The 22,252-nt window shown below is 34.7% G+C and overlaps 1 protein-coding gene across 1 annotated transcript in view; it reads right to left on the bottom strand.

The window, feature by feature from the left end:
• AGBL4 (AGBL carboxypeptidase 4) overlaps nt 1-22,252 on the bottom strand; it is a 907,448-nt gene that overhangs the window by 849,875 nt on the left and 35,321 nt on the right. Inside the window, exon 5 of the mRNA XM_062004362.1 lies at nt 10,489-10,613. Within this exon, the coding sequence (XP_061860346.1) occupies nt 10,489-10,613 (125 nt within the window). The remainder of the gene's footprint in view (nt 1-10,488; nt 10,614-22,252) is intronic.

Below are 22,252 nucleotides of genomic sequence, written 5' to 3'. Positions count from 1 at the left end.
AGCCTGTACCAAATTTAGACATGTAGGAACTCACAATTCTATGGCACCACAGTATGCATTGTGTGAGGAACAATTGTCAGGCTAGCTTGCAGGGCACTATGGTTTTTCTATAACTTGTGCGGCACACATAGGTCAGTTCTGCCTATACCATTGACAAAGGATCTGAAAGGAAGGATTGTTCTGTACTTTCCTAGTTATTACTCGTATTTTTTTAAGCATCAGCTACTGGCTATTATCCAGATTGGGATATCAGTCTAGACAGCTTTTTCACTATCTTTTCCCCTTCAGAGTCACAGGGCAGTTCCAGTTCCATGTCTGGAGTAACTGCCCATCTCCTGGAATAAATAGTATTGACATGATATGCTTTGAAGTAGGCATGTTTCCATCTCTTAGTAAGGCAGTTTGGTTCTGTCAAAAATTAAATGTGATTCTCTTGGACAATCCAAGAATAGTATGGTTTGGACTGAACAATCTGCATTGGGGTTAAAAATGTGTTGCTAGTTCCTAAACACAAGAATGAATCAAGAAGGTTTCTTGAGAGTGCCATCTTTTCAACAAAGCACAATAAGTTGACATCTTTGTGGCACTTCATGTCCAATTCTGACAGAGGTGCTCAAGATCAGTGAAAAATTTATCAGTCTTTGCAGCTCCTTTGCTCTATGTAGCAGCTTCCAAGGAGGAAAAGTGGAAGGCTCTTATTGCCTATAATATGACACAACACTAACTTTTAGGAATTTGTTTATCCTCTCAGTATTACATTTTATACTTTCTATTTCTCATTTCCAATATCAACATTCAAGTTTTACCTACTTTCACTTATTGTAAGGTGTCAGATATGTAAAGACATTCTGTGCACAACAACTCAATAAGACATTCACATGTTAAAATCACAAGCACTATAAAACAATAATGAAGGAAATATGTTGCAAGATCTAGCTCTCTAGTACCACCATCCACAGTTAATAGTAGAACAGGGGATTACTGAAGCCACACGCTTAATACACTCAGCAGCAATCAGCAGACAGAATACTAGTTTATTCAGTGCTCTTTCCCAAGTAATTCCAAACTAATTTCCTCTTAAAGAATATCACCACAATTTCATTCTTAGACTTCCTTGGTGGCAAGAAAAAAAAACAACTTTCTACAATTTTTTGGCACTAGCTTCTATTTTTCTGCATTGTCATTTAAAGGGCAAATGGTTTTCCTCTTCCAATACTATGAATTAACCTACATATATTTAAGCTTGGTTTTATCTTATATACATAAAAAGAGAAGGAAATAAAATTTGCATGGAAGACAACACTGGAACTAAAAAAGGGGAAATGTAATCATAAATTAAAAAGTTTTTAAATTGAAAAAAAGTAAGTATGTGACATCACTGACATCAAGATCATCACAGTGCTGATTTTGTTTATGGCATTTATAATGCATTTTTGACATTTTGAATGACAGATGCCACCATAATGGGAAATTAAACACACCTGGTCATTAGTTTTCTGTAAGCAAAAGTCAGTGTTAAACCTGAAGCATACACTATGTATGAAATAATTACCAGACACTGACATGTAAAATATTCTTAGAGACACTTGGAAAAGAAAAAGTTTTTGAATTTAACACTATCTTGCCAAGAGAGAATGTTTCATCAGGAAAGTAGTTGTTTTGTTAATGCTGAATATTGTCTATGTTTACCAACCTATCTGTATTCATTACTTTTTAAAGGATGATACATGTCATGACAGCTTTGGATAATTTCATGGAGATGCACACTATATTGCACTTACCAAGGCTTCACACGCACCCTCAGTCTATTCCAAGCACAACTGAATTATTGATCCAAAATAAAATTATATGTACTTGAAAGGATTCCAACTTGGAAGAATCATCCTTTATAAATCTAATTTTATACACGACCAATATAGGCACAAGTTTCCAAAATGGCAAAATTATTTTTCTTCAAAACTGCAGTATGTTCAATTGATTTCTCTTTTTTTAAATGTTGAGATGAACATGCAGTCTATTTTAAATGTCATCACTTTGTTTCTTATTTAATTAACATTTCATATGGCTTTTTCAGTAAATAAATAATTACTTTAATCACTATACATATCATCTAATCCTATACACTTTTGACTTACAATAAGATTATATCACTTTCCAACATAGAGATCAGTTAAATTACTTTGAAAAGGTGCAAAGGCTTCTTTCAAATAATGCATTATGGTTTTTAATATACATTTCAGATATATCAAGCCCTTCCCTTCTAAAAAGTAATGGATCTCTATTACCATATGCTATGGTACCACAAGATTGTTCATAATTTGTATCATGAATCTATCTCCACTATCCTTTCTTGCTTTTTTTTTTCAAGTTGAATGGCATGTGCTCTACAAAGTAGTCTACTTAGCCTTTAGTAACTGCAGATACTTAAAAGAGATTGTCTAAATGAACTCAACTCAGGCTCTCATCATGTTTTCAAAGCAGGTAGATACATACATTTGCATGTATGTATATGTGAAATACATGCATACACTCAGCTTTGGCTTGTCCAGTATCTTTTCCAGTATCTTTTCCAGTGCAGTACATGTAGTGCAGCATGGAAGTACACAGTGATGCTGATAAACTAAATTAAAACTAACAGAAAGTCCAGTTTTTTACAGCTTCTAGATTTTAAAATATATATCCCAAAGGAAAAAAATATGTAAGTTTTATTCTGCCTCAACTGTTGTCATATTTGCTAGTAATCACTAGAGAATTGTCAGTGAAAGCATTCTCTAATTCAGATTCAATTTATTTATCTTCTTAAGAAACTGATCTTTCCTCACAAAAATGTTTCAAGAGAGCTTCATTTCCTTTTTAGTCTTCCTTAGAAAAAGGATTAGAACTTCGACACTTCTACAGCATACACAGTAAATGATAATGACTGATAAACCCAGTGACCTTTGATGAACGTCACAATTTAAATCTTGACCAAGTTTGCCCAGAAGAACTGAAACCCACTATTTGGTAACTGAGATCAAAGGAAAAGCATAGCTAATATTTGAAATCAATAAAAACTGGTACTAATCTAATTAAATCAATATTAAATTTATAGCAAGTGTTTAATTGAGTCATAACAGTGATGTTACTTACAGGTTCATTTTAAAGTCAAAATGGCAATGTGAGCTGGAAATATGGGATGACAAAGACCATTCAACTCTTTATGGCTTTGGAGTAATGGCCCAAGTGTTTTCAAGACACAGATGCAAATTCAGATGTCATTATTGACGAAAGGACCCCAATTTCAAACACATGAGCTAGTAAAACACAAATACAAATGTGGACTTGAAGAAAGAGAAGTTGAGAGTCTTCATCACTGAGAATTAACAACTAAATTAAAATTAATTTCATTTTATTCATTCAAATAGATGAACAGCAGCATGAAAATAGAGATCGATAATTTTAACCAAGTCAGTTTGATAGTTAAGTTAGGTTTCAACATCTGTGGAATAGCACCAGACTTTCTGGAAAACTATCATTTAGTATCTCCACTCCAGTTGCCATACATAGTCCTGTCAGAGGGAAAACTGAAGAGTACCTACAGTGTTTCTCAGAGATATCAGATACTCAAAATACCACTAAAGAACAGGAACTTAAACAAATACTAACAAATAGATGCCTTTTGTGGAACTAGTAAATAGTTTCATAATTTTTATTTAGGGGAGAAGAAAACCTAAGGAGGAAAGAAAAAGCTAAAATTAAGACTCAGAATTATATTGTTCTGATCCAGGGGTTGGTACAGAAAATTATCCACAAAACATCGATATTTCTGGAACTACAGGTATCTCTTGGTATTTTCATGCCATCTATGCTAAAAAAAAATGCATTCTTGTCAGATAGCTTAGAAGTACTAATTCATGAGACTTGTAAACCAAAAAGGAATCAATGACAGAGTTTTGCCTACATCAGTAGTCACCTGACACTTACAGCTGTTCCTTTCTTTTCACAGGATAAATTCATTTAAAAAGAAGCTTTAAGAACTCAAATGCTCACATTTCAAAGCTCTCTAGTCCTAATACATTTTAGTATTGGGAGATTCTTATTCATGAAAGATAAAAAAAGCTTTAAACTACCCACCCATAAAACTTTGCATGAAATTTAAATATAAATATTTAATTTTCTTCAGTAGTAGATCAACACAGCAGTAAAGATAAATTTAAAACTCACCCATTCTGGCACATTCTTACATTTATATTACCCTATGTTTCTTTGCATGAAGTTTTTCTTTTACATCTACATCCATTTACATTACTGGCAGTAACAGTAATAGATACAATTTTTGGCCATAAAGTTTTCATACAAAATTGAGTTCCATTTTAATTGTTTGCTATTTTGTAAGCACATAAAAAGAGAGGAAAGGAATTATGCAAGTATGTACATTCTTTGTAAACAGCAAATTTAAAACTCTACCTTTTTGCACAATAAATTCTATAATATGCTAGATATTTAAGCTTCTTCTAAAAATTAACCAAATCACTGTTTTAAAAACAGATCTATACGAGCAATGTAAGTTTAAAGCTTATCTTTTCAGCAACACAGACCTTGTTGCATGCTTTAAAAATTATGATTTGGATCACAAACAATAACACAGTATTCTCAATCTGAGTCCCAGTAAGATTCTGTATGTTACACTGCAATGCTTGTAGGGAGTACCCAAATCAGCGTTCTTAGTAATCAAGTTCTCATACAATCAAGTTCTCATGCACATTATATTCATATATGTGAGGGAAGCCATCTCAGATAATAGTTTTGTTTAGAATGTCTATTAGTTCTATATGCAAATTTGTTATAAATTTACACATCTTAATTCATTAAAAATTAAAATTAAATTCATTAAATCTGTTTGGATAATCACACATAGGTATCAGCGATCTTCACCTTTGAAAGTATATGAAAAACATTACATGTTGACTACCTGTGTAAAGGATGAGTAAAATATCAAAATACAGAAAGAAGCAGAGATATCTTTCTAGAACACTAAAAATTAACTTAAGAGCACACAAAAATGGGTAACAGCTGGGGGCTCTCTAAACAGGGAAAATTCAAATAATCTAGCAATTCTCCTCGTAAATTTTTATAAAGAGCTATTTAGAGAGATTACAGAAGAGGATTAATAAATTATTAATGCAAACTTAAACAATGAATGGCTTATGCCTAATTTAGTAAGATGGTATATGTAATGAAACACACTACAGCAAATATATATTTCAGATTGATTAGGAAGCGTTGCAACTCAAAAAATGCTTTACAGAAGTGTTAAAAATTTCAGAACTGTACTCCTTCGTAAAAACATATTCACTTTTATATATGCATTTTCCAAAGCTAGGTAAATACAATATAACCTGTAATGCACAGTAAAGGATAAAACAATACACTGGAAAGTCTACAAGATGTTATAATGCATCTTGACGCCAATAACTTAAATAACCAAATGACAACAGAGTGAAGAATGTCTGCTTAAGAAAGTAAAAAGGTAGCCTGTTTCCAACTTTAGACTTTTTTCAATGTCATACTTACTCCATCTTACTTTGGAGGCAGCTTCTGCAGGAATTAATTACACAAAATGGGTTCTTAGGCCAGAAGAGATTTTGAGTATCTCAAATCATGCCTGATCTTCTTTCCTTCCCCGTATTTCTCCAAAATTTATCAATTGGTATCACGAAAGACAGTATCTGTCCCTATACACATATCAACCATATCCTTAAACAATCACAGCTGTAACACCAGACAGAAGCAATTGTCAACTAAAGATCATTGTGTTGTTTTAGGACAGTAAGAAGAGTTCTGAGCAAATTATAAAACCAAATCCTAATAAAGTGTTTCTGAAAATCTAGTCAATTAAAGCCAACAGAAACTTCACTGCCTTTTTTATTCTACAAAACAATGTAGGACAACAAAGAGAAAGCTCTATAAGGAGAGCGTCACGTGTTCATAATAATATCCAATTATGATACTATCTAGTTTACCTTGGCATCCTGTTTAACTTTCTGAAGAAAAATAGACTTTGCTTTTTCCTGATCCATACATATACATAACAAACCCTCCCCAAAAAATCTTGAGTCAAAATTCTAGTCTCTGCCCAACTGTAGCTGAAGTAACAGAGAGAATGTCTTTGAAGTAAATAACATTTGGTTCTTTGATTTTAACCTCAATCTGGATTGATTTATTAACTGTAAGTAATGATCAAATCCCAGCTGCCAAATACCCATTCTTCTCTTCTATCCTTCTTGGTATATTTTGTCAGTACCTTTGGGATGAGGAACTCCAAATGTGTTTATCAACACTTACAGAACAAAATTTGGCACCATTAGGAAACCCCTTCTGTTGGAAATTCTTTTTTTAATCTCAGTGAAAATACCATTTCTGAACATGATTCATCAGACAGCAGAGTTCTTCAGGGTATACACACATAGAGAATATATCACGTGGCTTGGAAGTGCATTACTTATTGGTATAATAAGGTTGCTGTTTGTTGTAGTAATTCAAATCTTTATAGGTATTTTTAATCTTTTCATCACTTTGTTGTATTCAAATTGCATTCTCAACTTCCTGAAAAGTAAATTTTCCAGGACAGAGGTCATCTTTTTCCAGTGTGGCTACAGTATCTGGAAAAATTAGCGTCAACTACTGCAGTAGAATTTATGGCTATGTATGGCCCCCATCTTTTCACCTATAAAATCCTCCAATTTTGGTATGCTAGTATATTTTTATAATTTATCACACAGACTTTTCTTATTTTGAAAAAATATCTCAAATGAATCCCTGTTGCTACTAACACCTTTAAATACATTCTAGCTCAGAAGTAATCAGGTACCTGAAGCACAGTCTTTTTTAAATACTTGAAATGCAATCTAGAGATGACATTTATTCATCCAATTTCCATTTCCACAGAGCAGGAATTTAGCAAAATTGTAGATGGTGTTGTGAGGGCTGTGGTTGAAGCTAATAGGAAACAAACCCTGCTCAATAAAGAGCATTATCCAGAAATAGACAGCAGCCTGTGACACGTATATAATTAGAGAAATTGGAGGCTTTGCCCATGAGACCATGTGTTCCACAGCAAATCCTATTTCCTTCATTCTCCCTTTCATGTTTTTTGTAAGTGTAAGCATGGCACGATTATAGTCCTTACATATAACATACCAGTTTCTTTTTGTATTTTCCAATATCAGTGTTAATTGAATTCACTGAACAAATGATAAAAAAAATCGACAGCTCAGACCTTATCACACCAACTGACTTGCAAGTCAGAAACCCTATAAGGAGATCAAAAGATCAAATTTTTCATCTGACAGATATCTTATATGATGGGGTTTTTTCCCCATAAATCTAAGCCATTGGCTATTTCTTTTTGCTTTGTTTCCTTGCTAAAAAAGTGTAAAATAAAACTGACAATATGATATGTCTGACGTAGAAGTACAAGACATAAGAATGAAGAAAATTTACTAGCTTCGAAGAAAAAACAAAAAAATTCTACTCATTTTTCGGTAACATAGGAAAGTGAATGTCAATAAATAAAGTTTATCATAAAATTCTAAAAATATTTATGAAAAGATTAGGGCTTTCATTGCTTTGCTACATAACTTCACTCTACTACCCACCCTTGTTACTGAAGTACAACAGTAACCTAAGACATACATAACAGAAGGTAGCAATCATTCTGAAAAAGACTTACATATGATAGTGAACAAATTAGGCATGAGTTTCCATAGTGATTCAGCAACAAAAGGCTGCTGCAATTTTCATCTGTCTATACTGAGACAGCAACAGAGCAAAGGGACTAGACACCTTTCTCTGTAAACTGGGATGTTAGCACAGTCAAAATTGTCCATTAAATTTTATTTCCACACTATAAAGAAAATATTGAAGGAACTGGAAGAGGAATAACAACAAGAAAAACAAGAAGTTCTGCAAGAAGCAAAACTACCAAGCATTATGGATTTGAATTTCATGGTTGGATTCTCTGGTATCTTAAAAATGCAAATTCCAATGAACACTTTCTCCTATGGATCTCCTCTGTGGATTGACGTTTAATAAGAAATGACCTCATACTACAGCCTTTCTGCCAGTGGGAACACAGATGGGTCTCTTGCCCATCTGGCAGCCTGCTTTCCTGAAAGTTACAAGAATTCCTGTCCAGAGGCATTGAAACTGACCAAGAGTTAAGAAGCTATCAAGGAAGAAAGGAGAGGAGAAAGATCAGCAGCCACACATAAAACCAGGGCTAGCAAGGAGACAGTGTATCATATATGCTTTGTTTCCTTGGGAAACTAGGCTAATTATCAAAGGGCTGGAAAATTCACTTATGATGAACGTCCAAAGGCCTCAAAGTGGAAAAATACTTAAACACTTAAAGGTAAAAGTGCTCTATTGGATATAGGGCTGAAAGAACCAAATGTGATTGCTAGGTTGAGACACAAATGATGAGGGATGTTATAATTTACAGAAATATAAATGTATGCCGAGAATGATGAGGATTTATTTGTACCAAGAGGAGCTATTACTAAGCAGAATTGCAACTGGGAATAGTGGGATTAAATAAAGGATACCTTTAGGCTAAAAATCAAGCAATGCTGTAAGTGAGATAAGTCTACAGAACAGTTTTGAGGAATAGGAAGTGGAAACTCCACATCTTAAGAAAATTAAAACTGGAATGAAAAAAACTGCTCTCTACAGAACAAAAACATATGGACAGTGAGATCGGCAGGAATGTCTAATAGGAGTTTCACTTCATTTATCTCTAGATTAATAACACAAAATACTGCACTAAACATACTGTAAAAACTGCACTACTATCCAATAGTAGAACTGAAATCTAAGTCAGAAATACACACAGTACAAGTAAATAAAGCTGTTTAAGAATTTGAAGAGGAACAATGAGAAGGAAATGTAATATAGACAATATATAAAACTAGCAAAAGTAGCTACTCCTTTTCACTCTTCATCTAAATGGCTGAAACCAAACCTATGATATATAAATGCATAGATCTGCCTTCCTCCCATATTACCTATGATATATTATACAGGTAATTATTTATATAGAGTTATTAAAATATCTACTTTTCCACATAAAGTGATCAATTACTTGTGAATCGGTGTAACATTTTTACACAATATTGAGTGATATGAGTTTCCTTGCTATTATATTCTAGTCAAACATAAAAGAAAATAACAAAAAATGTACGAGTCAGATTACACAGTATGTTTGATGTTGAAATTTCTAACAGTTATTTAATATAGCTGAGCTGCAATGACTAATACTGCCCATGTCCGCTAGTACAAAGCCCTAAAAAAGGTTCCAGACTAGATTACGTTCATGCAGGTCTCATTTTAACGGAAATTGGAGAGATGAAAAAAAGATTATAGGAACACACATTATAAAAACAGACCTCACAAGTCAAACCTAATAGCAAAACCATTCTCTTTCATGTAGACAACCATGAAAACAAATATCCTGTAAGCACTAGAAATATATTGTATCTTTCTACCAGATCTCTTTGCCTCCTTGAGACAGATTCCCATTCATCTCATGACTATATAATTTGATCATAGTTGAGTAAGGCACAGTGGGAGAAAGGGTCTATCTGATAAAGTATCAGGCTCCAGGAAGATAGATAAACAATTTCATGACTTCTAGTTGTAACAGGAACGGTGCAGTGGTGGATATTAAGATATTAGTCCTGTAAGAATACAAATATCAAGCTTCTGCAGTTTTTTCTCTTACTAAATGTACTTTCATTAAGTAAAAATGACAGTCTGATTATGATGAAGTAAGAACACCACTGGAATAAAATGTAAGGTACATGTGAAAATGGGAATTAACCTTTTTTGATCTGGCAATGTGAAAGTTAGTACATAACTTCTTTTTTGGCTTAGTTTAAGATCAATGAAAAATAGAGCAAGGAAGTTTCTTTCTCAGGGAGTATTTTACTGTTTAAGGAAACATTATCTAAAAGTAAGTGAAACAGTTGCCTATCAGGTTGTTTCACATTCAAACCTCTTATTCCACACGGGACACGTTGTCAGGCAACTCTTCAACTACAAGTCACTAGAGTAATGCCTGTTTGCAATGCTATCTCATTATTCCACACATAATAAATGAAGGCTTAGAAGACAATATTTGAACAGTTATGATGAACTTCTTTTTCATATATTAACACATATATTTGAATTGTACATATTAACAAATTATGTATCAATTAACAAATACATAGCAGCCATTATTAATACAGCTCGTGTTAGGTGGCGAATGTTTTCCCGTTCCTCTAATTATTTCCTGCCTTGGGTAGCTGAAAAGCATGGTGACATCCATCCTATGTTTACTTACAATAAATCAAATATACATTTTATAGCAAATTTTTAATTACAAACCCCAGGTGTCATCTTCTTTGTTTAAGAAAATATATTCTAAAGTAAGCAAATTTCAAAGCTATCTAATTTAGTACCACCTACCTGTGATTCCTTTACATTTTCAACAGTGAAGTTGAACCAAACTCGAAAGCGTGGGTTACAGGTATCTGGTCTAATGAACAGGTCATATTCAAACTCTGTGATGTGGTCCACCCGCCCGAGGTTACCTACCAAGAACACATGAAAAACAATGCATTTTAATGAATGGCTCATAGGTTCTGCAGAAACTACACTGGGAAAATTTCTAACTCTCTGTTGATTAAAATATATAATAAGTCTTACAACACTTTATAATTATTTTTAAATGACTTATTCATAGTCACAAAGTAAAATACATACTAGTAAGCTACATGTATGTGAATATGCTAAAAAGAAAACATGGATTTATTTAATAAAATTGACTTTTCATTCTCTTTTTTGAGTATTGCAGAGTCCTAACATCTTTTCAATTGGAGATTTTTTTGTTTGCGGGTTTGGGGTTTTTTTTCAATTTTCTCAGAATGTCTCCACTGTCTTTTAGCCTTCAACTGGATGGATTTCTTTCTTTCTATTTGCTCCTCATGTTCAGGAGCCTCTAAGATTAAAGAGTCCCCAGCTTTCTCTGAGCATCTCTCTCTCCACAGATGGGCCACTCAACACCTCCTTTGTTATTCAAACAATACTCTTGCTTAATACTTTTCCTTTACTGTTTGCAGCCTCCTTCTAAGGACACAAATGAGGCTGTTAGATTTTCCCTGAGATTTCTCCTGGTGAATTTCATGGAATAATATTTTTAAATACAGACAGAGCCACATTGTCCCCTATGGCATTATTCAGCAAGCAACCACACTGGCTATAGAAATGAAGTTGAGCACTGGGAAAACGTGCTAAGTGCTTTTAAATTGCTAAATTGGCATTTTTCCTTTGAAGTGTGCCAAGATTTTTAAAGACAGAGTTTAGACTGTCCATTTCATTTATACACTACAAAAATAATACTTCACATTTCTCTGATCCAATTGAAAACATATTTCACCAGGTCTTGTAAGACAAGGCCATGCTTTAACTCACAGGCTAAACTGTACTTATTTAAAAATTAGCACTGTAAGATAATGAGGTTTCATGGTTTTAGACAATATTCTTGTGTTGGATATATACCATTGGGCTCAGTTTTTTATAATGCTATTTCAGCTAAACAATTCCCTCCTCAGCAAGTCCCATTTTAGTCAATATCACTGTTCACTGGAAACACGCTACTGATAACACTACAATATTTGGCTGATCTGCTCTTCTAGGGTAGAAAAGAAGCGGGAAAAACCATTTTTTACTCCATCATCCCTCTTATTTGAAGGATTTTTCCTTACCCTAAATTGTTTCTGGCTTTACTAATCAACCATTTTTAATCTTTCCTATTTTTAATGTTATCCTCTGCTTTCCTACCCACATTCTTCTTTTCAGAAGAAAATTCTCTTCACTGATTCCCTCTGCCGAAAACCGGTTCACGCTAACAATCTGTTCCTAAACACTTGCCTGAAGGACACATTTGGCACGAGATACTAAAAAAAACCAAAAACAAAAAACCAGCAATATTGTACAGCTAGAATACCTTTACCAAATATAAATAATGTCCTCTGCTGTATGAGGCCTCGGTGCCCAGGTGCCGGGCTCCCTGAGGAGAGGTCTGGCTGCTCCCAGTTCCAGCCAACTCTGCACAGGCCCCAAACAGGGCAGGGTGCAGCCCTTCAGCACCCACAGCATTGCTTCCTGGGACGTGAGCTGGAGGAAGAGAAAAACTGCCACACAGGCAGAGGAGCGAAGGAGTCTGAGGGGAACCAGGATTCAAGGAGGAGGCAGCAAGGCAGTGCTCCAGGTGCTGCAGCACAGACTCCCCTGTGTCCTGTGGGGAAAGGCTGGAGCAGGTGGATGTTTCCAGAAGTGCCAGTCACCCATGGAGGACCCGCTCTGGAGCGGCTCTCCTGACAGGAACTGCGGCCCATGGGAAGGGACCAGGCTGGAGCGGAAGAACAGCATGTGGAGGGACAGGCAGCAGAGAGGGGCTGCTACAGATTGACCACAGCCCCATAGTCCACTGCACAGCTTCTGTGTGGATCCTGGGAAATGGGGAAGGGTGGGATAAAGGTGATATTTTAATTTCCTTTTTTTTCTTACTTTTCAAACCATTTTTAACTGGCAATAAATCAGTTTTCCCAGAGTCAAGTCTGTTTTGCCTGTGATGGCAATTGGTGAGCAATTTCCCTGTCTTTATCTTGACTCATGAGCTTTTTCATGTTATTTTCTCCCACTGTCCTGGTGAAAAGGGCAAGTAAGAGGGCAGCTGGGCAAGCCTCTAGTAGCCATCCAAGGTCAATCCACCACATCTGCCTGATTTTAGGTCAAGTTCCTTACACTTATAAGTGTGCTTTCTGCCACAGGGGTCAAACCCATCACTGTTATTCACAACAACAGAACTACGATCTTAACATAAGGTACTATTTCCTACAGATTATCATCTAAAGCAAATAAGAGTGGTAAAATCAAGGTATTGCATTGTAATACTTTTAATTAAAGAACTTTGGTTTACTGTATTTTTCATTAAATGTCATGTATATATAACATTGTTGGGAAAATAATATTCCTCATGTATTTCAGAATTTAGGTCATCCAAGCTGTTCAATAGCATAGGTGGAACTACAGTTCCCTCACAAGTCACAGTTGAAGATCTCCCTGGACAAAGCTTAACATGTGGACAGAGTCACTGCAACCTGAGTTGTGCGTGTGATGCTGGCACATCCTCTAAGATTAAGGCATATGAATGAACACAGACTGTGCACGAGGTCCAGTTTGTAAACTAACAGATACATGGGCCTCCAGTGATCCAAACAATTCCAGATAGGGATTCTTTGCAACACAGATGAAAATTTTGATTTAATTACCTCCAAAGAAAGATACAGATGCAATTACCTTTATATTTTAAGGTCAAAGATCACAATAAAGTTGTACTGCAATGCATAGGAAACAAAAATATTATGGAATTAATAAAAACAGAGCAAAATGAGACCTTGATTTCTGACCTACTGCAAATTTCAGCTTCTTTTCAAAGAGCAGACTGACCTGAGCTGTATGGGGGAGAGATGGTCCGCCCAAAACTGCTTTTCAGAGTCTATAGGATCCCTAAACTAGCACTGAAGAACTGTACTAATGTCAGTGAAATCACTGACGTTAAAGAGCTAGTATGTTGGAAGCACTTAAAGCCAGCCTCCTCTGGAAAAGCTATATATCTATCTCAAATCCAGCAGAATCCTTCACAATTTAAACATTGCCTGCACAGTTCCCTGAGACTCCCAACAGTGTTTTCTCCCTTTATATGTAAGACTTTATTTGAATACTCACCTCCCTCCTAATGGAGTATTTTTTCCTTTTGTGAATTGTCTCACTTTATTACTTTTTGCCTTTGAACTGCCTCTTACCAGCCTCCTTCCGCAGTACATGTCAGCTGCCATAGTCACCTGCAGCAATTTGCAGTTTAGTATCATTTGTACATTTCATTAGCACACTATTTCTTCTCTGTCTTCCAGATGCTAAATAGGCTGGACAGAACACTAATGCCTTCGGTAACCAATTCAACAAGTTCCTCGCGCTCAATAGACTATTGTTTGTAATATCACAGCCTTTGCTCACAATCTGTCAGCCTAATTTCAACCCACATAGCAATGTCATTAAACAAGATAGCAGGTTTGGTACAAAGAAGCCTAGAACTGTAAGAACAAAACACTTCCTCGCTTTTAGAGATGTTTTGTAGAAAACTGATAATGCCCCTGAAAAACACTATTTGTTGTCCAGGAAAGGGTATAAACTTCCCAATGTCACAATGTTAAAAACTTTTGGTACTGCCTTTGTGCTGCTGTAATGATGGGAAATAGATTTATTCTAATATGTGAGAATTATATTCCAATACCACAAGTAATAGTGAAATGCATTGCAAATTATGGGACAGAAATTAAACATTGATTACACGATCCCATTTAGCCATTATGCCATTTTAATATTTTAACATTGAAAATATAATTCTTTTTCTTAAGTGCAAACAATCTCTAAACTGCTTTTATTGTTAAATAGCTCTGCAAGGTTCCTTAGAATTTCACTTTTTTTATTACAGGTAGAGAAAGAGCAAAAACTGTTTAATGAATGCTTAGATGGTAAATTCCTCCTATGCCACAAGGGTCTCTGTGCAATTATGCAATACATGCACTCTGCCTTGCAGTACCTGAGGTGGACAGCTTCTGCACAGAAATTATGATAAATTTAGGAGAGAGATAGATTGCACCCAGTTTTCAGCCTTGATAGTGTAAGACCCTTCCTGTGCACATTTCTTATTCTGTGTACAGTGCTAGTCTGGATGTCAGTAAGAGGGTCTGTTCATATCTATATTGGGTAAGTACATTCTTTTAAAATCAAAGATGAAAGTCTCACACTACTAAAACATCAGCTTTGCTTTGCTTTACTTTGGGTTCAAACCCATGTGACATCATCATCATTCCATCCAATAAATACAAAACTTGCATTATGTAACATTTTTTAAAACATTATCATTCCATAATTTGTTATTTGCATTCTATTTGGGGATTAACATTATAAAACACATTGATAATGTTATCTAAGATATATATTAATTTAATGAATTGATTGAGTAAGGTGATCTGCAAAGGGAAAAAAAAAATTACCAACAAAATTATGAACAGTAAGATCTGAACTTATTGATAATCAGAGACATTTCTTGGTTAATTTTTTGTTTGTTTGTTTTACAGTTTGGGTGCCTTTCTGGTTGTCAAATGCCTTTCTATCTTAAAAGTAAAATAAACAATTTATTAGAGTAGCTAGCACTTTGCAAAACATTATGGATTTTTTTTCTCCTATGCACTCTGAAAACAGTTGTGGGGTTTTTTTCTAATATTATTACACTTTACAGAAACACTGGCAGTGATCTTTTTAAACTGATGAGGAGATGTGAACAAATCAAATCCCCCAATGTCTATAAACTGACTACCACTTAGCCTTGGGGTTAGTTTTTAAAATATGCTCAATTTTCAGTCACAGTTCTGTTCAATACTCTTAGCATACTGAGAAAAGAAGATACTTACTTTTCTGTAATAATTCAAGCTGAAAATTTTAAATATATTTGTTTAAATTGCTTTACAGAGTAATGTTCAGTGCAATACTCAAAATGTGAATAGTAAAAGGGGTCAATAGCATGTTTCAAGTTTCTTTAAAAGTCAGAAAAAAAATCCCAACATTACTATTTTATTAATCATGCAACATACACTTAGTCCTCATAAAATATTAACGTATATTGCTTCCTACATCGATAAAAAGTGTACTTTACACAAAGAAGGAAAACCTGCTAAAGCAAATGCTAGCTAAACTTACTAAGCATTCTAGCAATTATCATAAAAATGCTAGAAAAGAAAATATAGATATGTTAAGCAATCCTAAAATCTTCTTAAACCACACATTGTGCTTTCCTACAGAGACTTTTAAGATGAAAAATAGACCTTGAGGGTCTTAGACAAGCCTGAGGCAATATAAAGAAAAAGGTCAAACACTCTGCTAAAAAGGACCGTTATCTTCAGAACAACAACTTATCAGCCAGCTTGCAGCCCTGCTTATTTACAGTTATTGGTCCCAGAGGAAGTGCACTTCAGCACAGGGCGCGATTACTTTGTAATGAGTTTGCCAGAAATGGTAAAGGAAACTAATTTGTAACAATGTGCTGTTCCCCGCACATGAACTTTCTCAGACACTTTTTTTTTTTTGTCCAGCAATGAATAACTAACTTCAGCCTCCCTAATAAGCAGTGAAAACAGAAGTACACTAAAAATGTCTGAGTCGCAAGCATGAATGTGCTGAAATATCAGTGATTATCCCTCTCAGCTGTCCATTACAGTACTCATGATGACCACCAATTCCCCTGTGGTGGATATATAGAATGCAGGTTTCAGGGGGTGGATTTGCACATGAAAATTAACACCATTTGGAAGAAAATAGCCTGCACCTGTCACAGATTAGCAACAAAAGGTCAAATGCCTCCTTTTACACCTAGAGCACTTGCATATTGTGTTCCTTGCTTATAGGAGCCTAATTCTAGTTTCTTAATTCAGAAAAGTGAGCACCATGGTGAACTGAGGAGAAAAAAGAATTCAGGCGCTCCTAAAAGCTATCAATAAATCTATTGATCAAGATACATATGAATGGAATTAGCTGAGGCAATCTCTGTCTCTAAAAGAGGTAGTTTTCAAAAGAGAATTACACAAAGTGCTCTTCTGTTTTTGTCAATATGCTGCCAGGTTTTGAAATACTATTTTTCATCCGCACAATAAAAATCTTGACAAGTAAGCAATAGAAAATCACTAATACACTTGCAGCTGCATTTCAATCTATACAAATTCTTTAAACAAAAACAACCAAGGAACAGATTGGAATATACATCATTTTCACCAGTTGAACCTGGGGTCAAGTCCAAGATAGCCAAACAGTATTAATCTATATTTCATGCAACTCCATATTTCACAAAACAAAGTGAAATGTAGAATAGGGAATACCCTCAATGGAATTAATCCTTAAAGGCTACAAAACAGATTGAGATAATAATGCAAAGAAATTTTACTGATACATTCTAAACGGAACAGGGACTGAGATCTGTAAAAAAATACTCTTGAGTAAAAGATTGGATATTTTCTGAAAGGAGAGCACCTAAGGATATCAGCTTTAAATTCGCACTAGCTTTATGGTCTTCGTCTGTGAAAAGAATTTATAAAAAAATACTTTGGACAGAAGCCTTAAACACCTTCTAAAGAGCACTTGATTTTTAACTGAGAAAAAATAGTGATGATCTCCAAAAACCTGTGACTGTTTTTGCATCATCTCCTGGACTCCTGCCCGAAGCATATGTCAAATCAAGGTTCATGAAACTGCAAAACACATGATTTGAATAGAAAGAAAATAACATAACAAAACACATATACAACGCCTTGGAAATTAAAATATCCTTCAAATTCATTAATAGGAAGCAATATATACACTCCTACAGTTAAATCAATGTTTTTTGGGGGGAAAAAAAACCCAACTCTTCAACAATACAGTATCCTTTTAAGAATCTGATGTTTCACTTAAAATATTAGCAAGGCTCATGACTCAGCTTTCAGTCAAAACCCAAATCACCTTTGAAAAATGTTGAAGACTACTAAATAGGCAAAGCGATGGATGCTTCAAACTTGTATTTACAGTTTCTTTTCTACCCTCTCTCCTCAATTAGGCAAGTTCAAATTGTCGTGTTTTCATTATGTTTAAAGTTTTCATCAATAGTGACATCCAAAGGATGGTAAATCAGTAGCTTTTGTGAATCTTTTCTGTGAAAAATATGGTATGGGAGCAATGACTAACTTAGCTCTTAGCAGGAATTGGTAAAAGGCAAGCTCCCATCACTGGAAAGGGTAAACTGAGATATATATATTAATGCATAACTTACAGACGCTGAGCGAATCTGATGAAGCTTTTATCATAAGTAAACAACATGATAAAATCTAGTTGTGACTGACATCACAAGAAAACTGTAGCTTTTACTTTTTTCTTGTTTATCTAAGAATATAGCATTAAAATAAATGTTATTGATCTTTTGGGCATATGAGAGTTATGAGTTTCCATTTGTTTGTTTGTTTCACTAAGAAACGATTCAGCAACAGAACGGGGAAGAGTGGTGAACCCAAAACTTAAGAATGTTCTTCTCCTTTCCAACTATACTATTTCTTTTGGTGCAACAATATTGATTTTTAATGATGTTGCTCTAATTCATAACAATGAGAGCATAATGTGATTTTCCACACGTTTTCAGGATCACAGTCTGAGTTCCACTGTTTCCAGTATTTTTCCTCCCAAGTGATGGAAGTAAGGTGTGCTAGACTCATTTCCTAAGGGCATTCTGCCCATAGTATCTGGGATCACAGTTACTGTTTCTCACTGGTCCCAAACAAGTGTAACAAATAGACCTATAATTCCTTTGTATTGTGTTAAATTGCAGAAATATTAATGAACAGTGTGGCCTAGACTAAAACACCTACAGGAGTTTTATAAATGAAAACTTTTACCTGAATTAGAGTAGGAGGGAGAATTTATCACCCACAGTAGCTAATCTGAATCACTAGATTAAAAGAAAGTTGTGGGACTAGCCTGTGAATGAAGTGCAAAAGGTACAAGAACATTTTTAAGCAAGCTAAAGAATTGTCATCCACGTAGAAAACTAAGGGAATTGAAAACTTTTAGGGAAGAAAAACTGATTGAAAAAAAAGAGTCATAAACCAGCTTAAATTTCTTTTATTAGTTGAATATAAAAGACACAAAGTTGGTGGACACAGTGCTGTGTTTATTTTCCTTCATTAAAAAACAGTTACAAAATGATTCTCATATTTTAGTAGTCTGGACAGTGCCATCAATTTTAGAATTAGCTCTTCCTATCAGAAAAGAAAATACTCCTCTTGATCACTGATGTTTGCATCACATCTGGGTGAGGGGAAGGGGGGAATACAGGGATCATAGAAACATAGAGTAACAGAATGGTAGGGGTTGGAAGGGACCTTTAGAGATCATCCAGTGCAACCCCTCTGCTAAAGCAGGTTCACCTAGATCAGGTCACACAGGAACGCGTCCAGGTAGCTTTTGACATTTATTAAGCAGGTTTTTTAAGCTCCTCCTGCAATGAGAATACTATTACAGATTTGACAGTGTAAATAATTTTAAAGTTCTAGCATGTGTTAATCTCAAAGGCCACCTACTTAAATTGCTTGCAACTTTCCTTTATATATAATCCAGAAGAGTAAACAACACCATTCAGAAAGACAACACAAGCAACTAGAAATGGAATATTTTTGTTTATTAAGAGTAGCAGTCTTAATAGTGATGCCAATTTAGAGCACAATAAAACATGACAACAAGCAATACTAAAGATGTAGTGATTTTCATTGCTCACAAGCCACCATGAGCAAAACAGCACAATATACATGCAACAGATATCCCAATATACTACAAATATCATTGTGTAAACAGCAGGCTTACATTCATCTGAAGAAATGATATAATAAAACCTTGGTGAAGGAATTCAATAGTTTTTATCAAATTAGGTTAATATTTCATCACATGCAGCCAAAGAGCCTTATTTCAAAATTGCCCTTCTCAATAAATACTGTTGCTTTCAGTTAAAGGACCTAAAAACTGGAACTGTAAAGAATAAAATGTCAATGTTTGCTGTGTAGGGAAATTGTAAAGGATAGATCAAATGGAGTCAGTCTCTTTACTCCTTCTCCTGCATCTGTGAGATTCTTATGAATTACAAAAATATCAGCAGAGCTCTAGACTGCAGTAAAAAATCTGTAAAAAAGTCAAAAAATCATCTAAATACAGAAAGTGGCAGCAGTAAAGTAGCAATGCATCCACTTAATAGCGAGTGTCAAGGATACTTAAAAATCAGAGGCCCATCCCCTAAGATGGCCATTGCACACCCACTACACCAAAACCACAAAATCCCCAGAAAAAACAGTAGACTACTGATTTCTCTGCTCCCTCTTTATCAATTCCCAAAAGGCCTCCAATGACAGATGGGCAGTTATTTATCCATGGCAGTGAACCTTTGTTAAAGGAAAATCAGAATACAAAGAGGTTTTGTATTAGTGTCACAAAACTCAGCTTTCTTTAACAAAGTATATGCTATCAAAATGGCTGTGCATGTATCACATATTTCAAAGCAAAGCTCTTAAAGGAAAAGCATTTGGGGAAATTTCTGTTTGGAAGTCACTTAGCATATAATGGGTGCTATCCTAAATAAATAATGAATAAGTTAATAAATAAATTATAACGTCTGCAGCCTTAACCACAGAAGCAACCACGAAGGCAGATCAGGGAATATGAACTATTGTTACACAGTAGTATGTACCATTATTGGAGTGTAGCAGGGTTCTCTAAATACTTACTGTGTTAGAGCCTGATGTTCACTGTACAGCATTGAAATCTGTTGCTACCTATTGTCTCTCATGTGAAACATTCTCATATTTACCTGCTGCCTAGACACCACAGGTGTGCAAGCAATGCATAAGAAACAGTTACAAATTTTAAAAGTTGCATATTCTTCATTCTAAAGTACATTGCAGTAGCCCTACTCAGGTAATGCTTCCCACTCATTATAATTACCATTGGTCTGTAATTCTGCATTTGGCCTAATTTGATGCCTGATACATGGAATCACTGTTTTTCCAGGCGAATGCTTCCATAGTATGACTGTGAAGTGACACCTGAGGAAAATTAATTGATGGAAACCTCACCCAGTCAGGAGACTTATAGCTAAACTATATGCTCAAGGACCTCTCCAGAGTCACTACAGCTGTAAATAAATTTGTCTTTTTTAATTAAAATGAAAAGTATTAATGGAAAGGCTTCAGGTATTGTTTTACAAAAGAATATTGCTTTTTGAGATGGATCATGAATCAGAACTTTCTTTAACTAAGAATTTAATGATTTTCTAGCTAAAACTTTACTTCTGTATCTTATAGAAAAATTTCCTTAAACAATGGTCTTAATGTAAGGATAGAGTTTCAGTCCAAGTCCTGGATCTGAATAATCTGTGTCCCATATATAGCTTTTGCAGAAGAAATAGTCTTATTTTAGCGTATTAGGAAACTGAATTTGTTTCTGTGTGCCATTATCAGTCCAGCCACAAAAACAGTTTGGGGGCTAGAAATGTTATTCTCATTCAATACATTAATCTCATTATTTCATTCCCGAGAAGTCATATCTTGTAATATAATCTCCATGATAAAATTTACAGATAGACTTTCATGCAGTCTAGGTACATTTTCAGCCATTTGATCAGATTAGACTGATACACAACTTCACTGTTCACCAACTCCTCTGATGTAATTCCTAGTCTGATGTGCTTTTGTAGAACGAGGTGATTTCTGTACTCTTCATTATACAGCATTTTGATCCTTCTGTAGGTAATGGAACTTGTTCCTGTATTTTCACTTGTACAATTTCCTGACTCCTGTGCCTTGCTATTTTCCTTTCCTCCAGTCACCAGTCTGTTCTGGAAGCCCTCCTTGACTTCCAGTCTTACCAATAATTATAAAATGTCAATGACATTTATATTGAAGCTTTACTCCAATGTACTATATCTAATTATGTAGTACCAATGAACGACATTATGTTGGTTTGGTTTTATAATACTGATAGAATTTATAATAGGCCTTCTAAATGTTACCTACATGGATGTAACAGAAAACTGCTTACCCTCATTTATCTTTGTTTAGTTAAAGCTTAAGTTAGACTTTAAAAAACTACCTACTTGATGTTATTTTTTCAATCAGAAGTGATAATTTAAATATTGACATTTTAGATGGCACCGAAATGTTTCTGTCTTCTGCTACAGTTAGAATGGTTTATTATATTTGAATGTCTGTCTCAATTTTGTTAGTTTTTTTCCCCATTTTGACAAATACAGAAGCAATTTCTTTTATTTCAAAGTATTTCTATGTTTGTAGTAAATTAAACATTAATCTTTTTCTGCAAATGTCAAGTGATATTTAAATGTTTTTTCTGGCAGATAAATGATTATTAATATTAATGCAATAAAATCACAGTCTTTGTCCTTTCTTTGATATTTAAAAAAAAATTAAGAATGTCAAAACAGTTCCGCAAAAAGAGAATTCATTGGTCTACCATCCACTCTTCATTAGCCTGAGAGGTAAAAAATTACTGATCTTGTGAGACAATGTGTTTATGGAATCAGAAAGGG

This window comes from Colius striatus, chromosome 10 (genome assembly GCF_028858725.1).
Source record: "Colius striatus isolate bColStr4 chromosome 10, bColStr4.1.hap1, whole genome shotgun sequence".
Taxonomy (NCBI): Eukaryota; Metazoa; Chordata; class Aves; order Coliiformes; family Coliidae; genus Colius; species Colius striatus.
The sequence above is the reverse complement of the archived record's forward strand: the minus strand, read 5'-3'. Positions and strand labels throughout refer to the sequence as shown.